We start from the raw sequence: 10,574 nt of genomic DNA on the forward strand, positions 1-10,574 counted from the left end.
CACTTCCGACGTGTCTCCGGACCGCGATTGGTCTACCGGGTCCCTGAGCGCGTTTCCTCCCTCTTGAAGGGACTACGGCGGCTCCAAGGAGGGGGAGGGGAGGAGGAGGGACGGCCGGTCCCGTCAGTCAGGCAGCGGGAGCCGCCGGGAGCGGATGGCGGCGGCGGTAGCGGCCCCACTAGCCGCCGGGGGTGAGGAGGCGGCGGCCACGACCTCCGTTCCGGGGTCTCCGGGTCTGCCCGGGAGCCGCAGTGCAGAGAGGGCCCTAGAGGAGGCCGTGGCGACGGGGACCCTGAACCTGTCCAACCGGCGCTTGAAGTACTTCCCCCGGGGCGCGGCCCGCAGCTACGACCTGTCAGACATCACCCAGGCTGGTGAGTGCACTCGGCCCAGTCCCGGCCCGGGACCCTCATTTGCCTAGCCCCGCCCCCAGCTTGTGGCTCACCGGGCTAAGGAGTCTGGCCCGCCTCTTCACCTGACGGTTGGGGTTCTCGACCCTGCCGATTTGCATAAGCCAGCTAACTCCCCCTCCCCACTTTGAGAACTCCTGGACGATGAACGCCTTTCTCCTTTGTATCGAACGCCCGGCGCTCTGACCTAGCGTTGTGAGAGTTCCCGGTCATCTCCTTCTCTTTATTTGCATATGTGCGCACCTGTAGAATGGTCCCGCCCCTCACCTGGTTGGCTTATTTGCAAGACCTCTTTAACCTCAGTTCTGATCGTTCCTTAAAGCAGCCCCCAAGGGCCCCTCTAGTGACTCCTTTCTCTTCCTCCACTTCGTCTCCAACTCTTTCCCCGTTCCACCGATATTCGAGCAGCCCCTTGATCCCCCCTCTTCCCTAGGATTCGCCCCTAACAACCTAGTGCTTCTGTTTACTGTGCTTGTCGTCCCGCCCCCTAAGGTCCCTGGCCCTCTCCACTCGTCACCCAGCAAGCCTATGGGAAAGAAGCAAATCTTCCACCTCCCCTAACTCTTTTCTCCTCGAGCTCTTCCACCTATTATACCTGATCCCCTTATCTGAGACCCCCCTCCTTCTTTCGAGTGTGAGGTCACAGTGGAGCTTGTGACCTCATAGGGACCTTAGAAGTACCATTTCAGTGTCGGCTTTCCATTGGCGGGGGAGGGACTTGCAGTTGCTGAAAGGAAGGAAATCTTATCTCCAGGCCTGGAGTGCTGGGAAGCTAGAGACTGTTCTATTGCCCTTCCACTCCTCCACCCCACAGAACCCTCTAATCATGCTCCCTCCTCCCTGGTGTCTCTTGATGGTGGGGTGCAGGGGACTCTACCATGACAGGTGAGTCAGGCCTCAGCTGCTCAGGAGGCTACAACCTACGACCCTGGGCTGGCAGCTGGGGGGTGGAGATTGGGAGTGGGCCAGAGGACCGCATTCCCGAAGCCCCACCCCAGCCTAGCCCAGGGGTGGGACTTGGGGCTGGCTCTGTGTCCTCTTGAAATCATGGCTCCCTGACTGCATGCATTTCTCCTCCAGCAGGTGCCTGTTCACCTGCAAACACCGAAGTGGGCCCAGACACTCTCTGTCCTCCACCGTTCTGGGGAGAACCAGTTTAAACCTCCCCATTTTTCTAGAGTTGCTGGGGAAATGTACTTGCCCACCATGCAGTGAGTGAGTTCAGGGAATGGGTGAGCCCCAGGAGCCATTCATCTCCCTCTCCGTCTCCCCCAGCCGCCAAACCCCCAAGCTCCAGATTGACCTCAGCAGCTGTGTGACACTCGCCGTCTGTTCCCTTTCCCCTCCCCCTTGCTTGTTTTTTGACAAAGACCAAATGTTATTCTTTACTTTCTTAGGGCTCTGTCTCTGTGAGTGGACTCCTGGGGAAAACTACCAAGAACTCCCTGGCCCCTCCCAGCTCCTACCCTCTCCCCGCCTCCTCCCCCAGCATTCCGGCTCAGGGTGCAGGCAGTTCTCCTGAGTGAGGTTGTGTGACGGAGTGGGAAAATCCCGGCTTAAAGGCCCTTAAAGGCACCTGTCCTGCCCCCCACGCAGAAATCCTGAGTCCTTTCTGAGCCCAAGTTATAGGCCAGATGCAATCTGTCTTTTTTTTTTCTTTAATGTTTTTATTTATTTTTGAGAGAGAGAGAGACAGCCGTGAGCAGGGGAGGGTCGAGAGAGAAGGAGTCACAGGATCTGAAGACAGGCTCCAGGCTCTGAGCTGTCAGCACAGAGCCTGATGCGGGGCTCGAACCCATGAACCTGAGATCATGACCTGAGCTGAAGTCGAATGCTTAACCGACTGAGCCACCCAGGCGCCCCATCAATCTGTCTTGTCCAAAGTGTTCTCTGACCTTGCTCCCCAAGTACAAGGCTCATGTTTGGGGTGGAAAGGGGAAGTGACAGTTGGGGTTGCCCGTACCCTGCCCTCCACACCTTGCCCTCCAACCCAGACTAAACACTTCAACACGCCACCAGATTGTCCTGAGCCCTCTACTGTTTTCCCAACTCTTTCTAACCCACTGTTTTCTCTGCGTATTTCCTAGGGCACAGGTCTCTGGTATCCCTTGGACTCTGTTCCTTGGGGCCCCTGAAAGTAGGATGGATCTTGAGATGGCGGGGAGGGGCCGCCCTCACAAAGGAGAAGTGCAGCTCATTCTCTCACAGACCACATCCTGTGCCTCCTGTGCCCTGCCTCCTCCAGCCTTGGCTCCCTTCCCCTCCCAGCCTTTGCCCCTGTCACCGCTCAGCCCGGCTTGTCCTCTCCACCCCCTTCATCCACAGCGCATGTGCTTGCACACACACGAATTTGGAGACACAGGGAGAACAGGCAGGTGGAAGGCGAGTGGAGGAAGCCTGCATCTGGCCCTCTCACCCTCTCTGGAACTTGAGTCTTCTCCCTGACAGGTCTTCTCTCTGTGCACTAGGGCTGTGAGCAGAGAGGGAGAAAGAAAGAGCCCCAGTGCTTCGGGCTATCACCACCCTGGTAAACACAGGGCCCCCCCAGAGACAGAACCTGACAGCTTGTTTCTACTCCATTTCCTGTCACAAGACTCATTTCCTTGGGGGATATGCCCCGGCTTCCCTCCCATTGGCTTTCACTCACCCCTTCCTGGGGAGGGCTGTCTAAGAAGCTCACCCAAGTAGTGTTGCCAGAGACATCCCACAGCAGACCCTGGGCCCCTCCCATGACAGGCGAGGAGAGGAAGCAGAAACCCAGGCTTGCCTGCAGGGCTCTAAGCAGTTACCATCCCCAGGCTGGCAGAAACCCCATGGCTGACTCCTTTCCTTGGAGTAGCAAGCGGCCCCTTGAGAATAAGGGGTGGTACGAGGTCTTACCCTGTCTTCCTGCCTCTGCTCCTCACCCACACACCAAGATCCTGCAAAAGAGCCGAGCGCCTGACGTCTGGGTCAGTAAGGGAGGAAGTCGAGGGGGGCTGGTAGGGCTGGAAGAAGGTGGGAAGGAGGCCAGTGCTGAGGACAGTGTATCTGGATGGGACCTTTGGACGTGGCTTGCTTATCCCAGGGGCTGATGAAGAACCATTGTCCAGTGTCAGGAGCCTTATTTAATCTCTAGAGTCAGACTCTAATGACCCTTGCTTTCTCCCCTGTGTTAAAAAGAGATTGAGGCCCTGAAGGAGGGATGAGCTTTCTCAGTGGTCTCCCCCATAGGTTGACCATATTCTTATCTCTAGCCTCCCACCCCATTACCTTGCTATTTTCTTTGGAGCACTAGCCTTTCTCCATAGAACAACAGGAATCACAAGAGTTCTAGAAACCAGTCACCCTTTTCCAGGATAGCCCTTCGTTTGTGTATTTGAAGGTGGTGTTCATATTTCATCCTCCTAAGTCTGGGCTTCTCCAGCCCAGTGACCCTGTGGGCTTTGCCTTCTCTTTGCTGTTCTGGTAAAGGGCTTACAATGTGCTCAAGTTCTGCAGAAAGCTCTGTGGTCTCCAGGGAGCCCGGGTTTATACGCCTGATTCTTCAGGTCCGAAGGGGAGGCAGACTTCTGGGCAGCCGGCTGTGGGAAAGTTCAGGGTCCTTCTGTCCAGGGCTGGGTCTTTCCACAGCTCTCCCCTAATAACTTGTTTCCCCTAGACCTGTCCCGGAACCGGTTCCCCGAGGTGCCGGAGGCAGCATGCCAGCTGGTGTCCCTGGAGGGCCTGAGCCTTTATCACAATTGCCTGAGATGCCTGAACCCAGCCTTGGGGAATCTCACAGCCCTTACCTACCTCAACCTCAGGTAGGAAGGCGTGGCCAGAGAGGGGGTGCAGGATGGGGAGCTTACCCTTCTTCAGCCCCAAGTCCGGTGCACAGTACCCTGAGTCGTCCTCCTGGTGACCCTGAAAAGAGGGCAACCCTGGGATGCCACGCCCGGGGAGTGAGCCCACGGCCTTTCTCCCCTCCGCAGCCGAAACCAGCTGTCATCGCTGCCACCCTACATCTGCCAGCTGCCCCTGAGGGTGCTCATTGTCAGCAACAACAAACTGGGAGCCCTGCCTCCCGACATCAGCGCCTTGGGAAGCCTGCGGCAGCTTGTGAGCATGGGGAGCGGGGCAAGGAAGAGGGGCTGTCGGGCCAGGCACCTTTGGGGGAAGCTGGGGAGAGGTGGGGACCAGAGGAAGTGGCCAGAGACGGGAGGCAGTTTCTGATGCTCTTGTTTTTCCTTTTTTCATGTTTATTTATTTATAATGAGAAAGAAAGAGTCAGGCAGAGGGAGAGAGAGAGGGAGAGTCCCAAACAGTCAGCACTGTCAGCAGAGAGCCCGATGGGGCACTTGATCTCACGAACCTGAGATGAAATCAAGAGTCAGCCACTTCGCCAACTGAACCAGCAGGTGCGCCCCTGATGCTCCTGGTCTTATGGCTCCTGCCCAGCTACTTCTTTCCTCATTGCAGGATGTGAGTGGCAATGAGTTGCAGTCCCTTCCCACAGAGCTGTGCAGCCTCCCTTCCCTGCGGGACCTCAGTGTTCGGAGGAACCAGCTCAGCACCCTCCCTGATGGTAAGGAGAATGAGGAGCTGGAGGGAGGGTGGGGTGGGGGGAGAGAGTGTGTGTGTGTGTATTGTCTACATTGGAGAAGCCACAGACAAAGACTCTTCACAGAACATTGATGCCTTAGTTGCCTAGGGTTTTGCAGTGTATAAAACAAATGGAACTATTTTTTTTTAAGTTTGTTTAATTATTCTAAGAGACTGAGAGTGGGAGCAGGGAGGGGCAGAGAGGGAGAGAAGGAGAATCCCAAGCAGGCTCTGCACTGCCAGCGTGGAGCCTGATGCGCAGACTGAACTCACGAACTGTGAGATCATGACCTGAACCGAAATCAAGAGTCAGACACTTAAGTGAGCCCCCCAAGTGCCCTCTAAGTTATTTTATTTATTCTCAACCAGCAACCCTCTGAGGCTGGCAAGGCATGCGTTATTAGCTCTAGCTCACAAATGTGGAACGAGGCACAGAGAGGAGATTGAGTGAGTGTGTGGGCACCCTGTAGAATCCCAGGGTTGGAAGGTGCCTTCAGCATCACCCGGTGTCCTCACTCACCCAGTGGGAGCTCCCAAGCCCCTGAGTCAGATGATGCCCTGCACCTCCTCTCTGGAGATTGAGTCCATGGAGCCACATGCCAGAGTCCGAGTAGCCCCATTTTAACAAGCTAGCTGTAATCCACCCCAACATTTGATAGCCTCTGCTCCAAAGCAAGCACCCCTACCCTTAGCCAGCCAGCGTTGTGCATTTCCTGTGTTGTAGGTGGGCATCAGGTAGATGTGTGTGATGTCACTCAGATCTGGGGCCAACTCTTAAACTGTATTGGCCTCATGGGGAGAGAAGTGGAGGAAAGTGCTGGAACAGGACACTTAAAGAGCTACAGGAGCTGGAGGGAAGCCACTGTGGCTCTGCTCAGAGAGCTTGAAGAAGACTTTGCCCCAGAGGCATGGCAGGAGCCGACCTGTTAAGGGAAGTTCTTCCTTCTGCATCTCAGGCAGAGGAAACCTCTTGGGCAAAGCATGGGGTGGGAGGGAGCACAGTCTGGCAGGATGTGGTGAGAAAGGCAGGCCACAGCCAGGTGGGAAGGACCTGAACCTTGCTCATCCTTGTTCTTAAAGAATAAGGGAGGGGAGTCAGGTGGTCACCATTTTCTCTGAGCTCCCCCTACTCCTACACGGGCTCTCTTTCCTTCTGAGTTAGTAGCAGTTTAAACAAGCATTAAAAACTTTTTTTTTTAACATTTATTTATTTTTGAGAAAGAGACACACACACAGAGTGTGACTGGGGGAGGGGCAGAGAGAGAGGGAGACACAGATTCTGAAGCAGGCTCCAGGCTCCGGGCTGTCAGCACAGAGCCCGACGTGGGGCTCGAACCCACACACAGTGAGATCATCACCTGAGCTGAAGTCGGCCGCTTAACCGACTGAGCCACCCAGGCGCCCCTAAACAAGCATTTGATCAGGATCCTCTCTGGGCCTTAAAAGAGACCTTAGCAAAATGCTCTGGGGACACAGAGGAAGGAGCAGTGAATTATAATCTAAGTGTCTGGAAAGATTTCATGGAGGAGGCAACACTTGAGCTGAACTTTGAAAGATGGACACAAAAATGACATTGTCCCACCTGAGCAAACAGCAGGTGGAAAGGTCCAGAAGCTGAGGGGCTGGAGGGTTGTTTGATGTGGTGTGAGGGTGGGCAGTGAGATGCGAAATGTGGGCTGAGCCAGATCATGAACACCTTGACCATGCTGGGCCAGGGAGTGGTGATTTTTATTCTGTGTCTCTGGACACCACTAATCCAACTGTGCATGTTTGAGAAATAGAAAAAGGCACCGTTTCCTGTGGGTGGGCACAGCCTTGCTCAGAACGGGAAGGGCTTAGCTAGTGAAGTTCAGGTGGGATTGCAGCCCCTTCCTGCCTCCGTCCTTTGTGCAGGGCACTGGCCACTCACCCTCAGCAGCCTCGGCTGCAAGTCATGGAAGGTTTTTGAGTTGTGCAGTGTCACAGTTTGGTTTGGGTCTTGTGATGGTCACTTGGGGATGGAGGAACAGTTGAAGCATGCAGTGGGCAGGGTGGGAAAAGGAGAGAAGCACACGGAGTTGGGCAGGAGCTAGGGGAGGGGGGCCTGGTGTTGGGCCAGATTTGAGCAGGAAGGGAAGCAGGTCGGTTGTTCCTGGGGAGTGCTCTCAGCCAGCCAGGGCATCCTGTGGTGGACCCAGGGGTTGCCAGCTGGCCCGAGCAGAGGGCAGAGGAGGTGAGCACAAGACCCCCACCTTGGGCAGGCTCCTGACTCTTCCCTCACCCACCCCCAGAGCTGGGGGATCTTCCTCTTGTCCGCCTGGATTTCTCCTGTAACCGTGTCTCCCGCATCCCGGTCTCCTTCTGCCGCCTCAGGCACCTGCAGGTCATTCTGCTGGACAGCAACCCCCTGCAAAGCCCACCTGCTCAGGTGAGGGGTGGGTTTGGGGTAGACCATGGGGACAGAGCTGGGAGTGGGCAGGAGTTGGGAGGTGGGTCCCTTTAGCAGCCAAGCAGGATCTGGGGGAGCCCCCTAACCCCTGCCTTGTGCCTCTTTATACCTAGATCTGCCTGAAGGGGAAGCTTCACATCTTCAAGTACTTGTCAACAGAGGCTGGGCGGCGTGGGGGCTCTGCACTGGGGGACCTGGCCCCTTCCCGCCCCCCAAGTTTCAGTCCTTGGTAAGTTCCAAGTGGGAAGGAAGGAAGCCCCTAGGTACTTGCTGCCCTTTCCTAGCAGCATGGACTCTATGGGTTTTGGTGGGAAGATGATAGGGGTTGCTGCCCAGTGTTGGACTGACTGGCTCTCCCTGGCTGGCACTAGCCCCGCCGAGGACTTATTTCCAGGACGTCGGTACGATGGTGGGCTAGACTCAGGCTTCCACAGCGTTGACAGCGGCAGCAAGAGGTGGTCTGGAAATGAGGTAAGGGCCTCTTTTCCGAGGGACATTGGGGGGATCTCAGCCCCCGGGGAGAACCTCTGAGCTGAGACCTTTTGCTTGGTGCCTCTGAATATCAGAGTGACAGTTGGTGGCTGGAGTGGTCTTCTTCCCTTGCCCAAGTATCCTGAGGAAAGGCTGGCTCAGCAGCAGACCCCAAGGGCCTGAACCCCATGGACCCCCAGCACTGCTGAGCAGCTGACTCCTATTTTTGCATTTCTGTATTTACAGTCAACAGATGAATTTTCGGAGTTGTCCTTCCGAATCTCAGAGCTGGCCCGGGAGCCTCGTGGGCCCAGGGAGCGGCGGGAGGATGCCTCTGGTGAGTGGTGGGGTCGGAATAAGGGGACTGGGGTAATGGTGCCCAAAGGCCCCCATCTGCTTGCTGACGTGCCCTGGCCTCTCCAGCTGACGGAGACCCTGAGCAGATTGACTTCATTGACAGCCATGTGCCTGGGGAGGATGAAGAGCGAGGTGCTGCTGAGGTGAGGGTCCGGCCCCTGTCCGTGTGCCCGGTAGTGCGCTGTGCCCTGTGGGACAGGAGAGCGGAGGGAGGGAGCCGGTGCAGCCTTGAGGGAACAGATCCTCCCTCACCCCTTCTGCTGCTCTTTTTTAGGAGCCCCAGCCGCCAGAATTAAGCCCTGTGGCAGGGGATGGAGAGAAGGCACCAAGCAGCAGGTACCCCAGAGCCGTCTGAGCCGGCACCTCCTCTTTTTACCCCATCACCCTGGACCCTCCATCCTCTCCTGACCTTGCTCTGCCTCACTGCTCCTGCCTCTACCCCTCAGGCGGGAGGAGCCAGCTGGCGAGGAGAGGCGGCGTCCGGACACCTTGCAGTTATGGCAGGAGCGGGAGCGGCGGCAGCAGCAGCAGCACAGCGGAGTGTGGGGGGCTCCCCGAAAGGACAGGTGTGGGCAGAGGGCAGGGGCAGGGTGGGGCAGGGGGCTGTGGAAATGAGCCCTCACGAGCTACTCTGCCCCTTGGGGTTTGCGGGTCCCCTGGCTGCACTGCCGACCCCACATCTCCTTTGCTTTCCAGTTTTGTGAAGCTGGGGGTCAGGGCTGCTGGCGGAGGTTCTGCGGCCTCATCCACTCCAACCTCCTACAAGTATGTGTCCTCCCTGACTCCACCTCCCTGAGCCGTCTCCCTGCACACCCTCTCCTGACCACTCCCTCTAATTCGCTTTGTCTCTGTCCTCAGCGGCATGCCCAAGTCCAGTGCCACCCAACTGGGAGCTTCAGGGGGGCAGGGAACCCCCGCTCCTGCCCCCAGCCCCGCCTCCCAGGAGTCCCTTCCTGCAGCTGGACCAGGTTGGACAGGGACTTTGGGAAGAGGATGGGGGACTGTGTAGGTGAGGGGGTGGCTGGGGCCTGGTGGCCTGAGGGAAGCGTGGGACTCCTGAGGGGGGTCTTTCTCACCTGCCCTCTGGCCTTGGCCTCTAGCAACAGTGCCTGTTCCCCGGCCACTTGGCTCCATTCAGAGACCAAACAGCTTCCTCTTCCGTTCTTCCTCTCAGAGCGGCTCAGGTGGGTTTCTCCCTATTCCCGGGACTAACCCAGCACTAACCCCTAGGCTGCGGTCACCCCTTCTGGCCTGGAGTTATCCAGTCTATTGTCCCTTTGTGCTGAAAATCCCCACAAGCACAGAGGCAGGAGATGTGGGTGCCAGACACAGTGACCCAGCTAGAAAGTCGGTGGTTGGTGGCAGAGACAGCCCACATTCCTTCTTTTTCTCCAGGCCCTTCCTCACCGGACTCTGCCGTGAGGCCTCGGCGACTCCCCCAGCTTCTGGATGAGAAGGAACTGATGACACAACTGCGCCAGGTGAGAGAGGTGGGATCTGTGGGGGCGGGGAGGGGCTGTGTCACACCCTGTGGGTGTCTCCTCCTCCAGGAGGGAAGCGGCGGGCAGCGGCAGGCGAGAGTCCCCACTGCCCCTGACGGCTACCCCTTCCTCCTCCTGCCCCCTAGGTCCTTGAGTCCCGGCTGCAGCGACCCCTACCTGAGGACCTGGCGGAGGCTCTGGCCAATGGGGTCATCCTCTGTCAGCTGGCCAACCAGCTGCGGCCCCGCTCTGTGCCCTTCATCCACGTGCCCTCACCTGCTGTGGTCAGTGGGGTCCTGGGGTGGCAAGTAGCGGATAGGGCAGAGGTCCGTTGGGGCCTCTCTTACTCTTTTTCCTCTGTTGCCTTCCTACAGCCAAAACTCAGTGCTCTCAAGTCTCGGAAAAATGTGGAGAGTTTCTTAGAAGCCTGTCGAAAAATGGGGGTGCCTGAGGTATGGGGACAGTGTTCTCAGGAACCCGGGGCCAGTCTCTGCTATAGAGTGGTGACATCCTGGGCTCAGCTGAGCACTCTGTGTGGATGGCAGGGTTCCATCCACAGGGGCGTCTGCTCCCCAGAAGGAAGCACGTCCATAAGCCTCTGCCCTGCATGCGTCCCTGCCCTGCATGTGTCCCTGCCCTGCACTCTGCATGTTGGTGTGGCTCAGGCCCTGGCACGTGAGGGCAGGGGGCGGGGAGGGATTGTCTTGCTGCTGCTGCTGACGTCTGCTCTTTGTCCTTGTCCATCTGTCCTACTCTCCCTTCCCAGGCTGACCTGTGCTCGCCCTCGGATCTCCTCCAGGGCACTGCCCAGGGGCTGTGGACCACCCTGGAGGCTGTGAAGCGGGTGGGGGGCAGGGCCCCCCC

The 10,574-nt window shown here is 57.6% G+C and overlaps 1 protein-coding gene across 1 annotated transcript in view; it reads left to right on the forward strand.

The window, feature by feature from the left end:
- Window positions 1–41: 41 nt before the first annotated feature.
- The window catches only part of LRCH4 (leucine rich repeats and calponin homology domain containing 4), an 11,180-nt gene continuing 647 nt past the window's right edge, over window positions 42–10,574 (forward strand). The window contains exons 1-18 of the mRNA XM_029947881.1: window positions 42–374; window positions 4,051–4,195; window positions 4,364–4,490; window positions 4,851–4,956; window positions 7,244–7,380; window positions 7,515–7,630; window positions 7,773–7,872; window positions 8,119–8,209; window positions 8,296–8,372; window positions 8,504–8,565; window positions 8,676–8,795; window positions 8,926–8,994; window positions 9,088–9,197; window positions 9,330–9,413; window positions 9,625–9,710; window positions 9,857–9,994; window positions 10,085–10,162; window positions 10,477–10,574. Of these exons, the coding sequence (XP_029803741.1) occupies window positions 155–374; window positions 4,051–4,195; window positions 4,364–4,490; window positions 4,851–4,956; window positions 7,244–7,380; window positions 7,515–7,630; window positions 7,773–7,872; window positions 8,119–8,209; window positions 8,296–8,372; window positions 8,504–8,565; window positions 8,676–8,795; window positions 8,926–8,994; window positions 9,088–9,197; window positions 9,330–9,413; window positions 9,625–9,710; window positions 9,857–9,994; window positions 10,085–10,162; window positions 10,477–10,574 (1,964 nt within the window). The 5' untranslated portion in view covers window positions 42–154. The remainder of the gene's footprint in view (window positions 375–4,050; window positions 4,196–4,363; window positions 4,491–4,850; window positions 4,957–7,243; window positions 7,381–7,514; window positions 7,631–7,772; window positions 7,873–8,118; window positions 8,210–8,295; window positions 8,373–8,503; window positions 8,566–8,675; window positions 8,796–8,925; window positions 8,995–9,087; window positions 9,198–9,329; window positions 9,414–9,624; window positions 9,711–9,856; window positions 9,995–10,084; window positions 10,163–10,476) is intronic.

Source organism: Suricata suricatta, chromosome 8, assembly GCF_006229205.1.
Source record: "Suricata suricatta isolate VVHF042 chromosome 8, meerkat_22Aug2017_6uvM2_HiC, whole genome shotgun sequence".
Lineage (NCBI taxonomy): Eukaryota > Metazoa > Chordata > Mammalia > Carnivora > Herpestidae > Suricata > Suricata suricatta.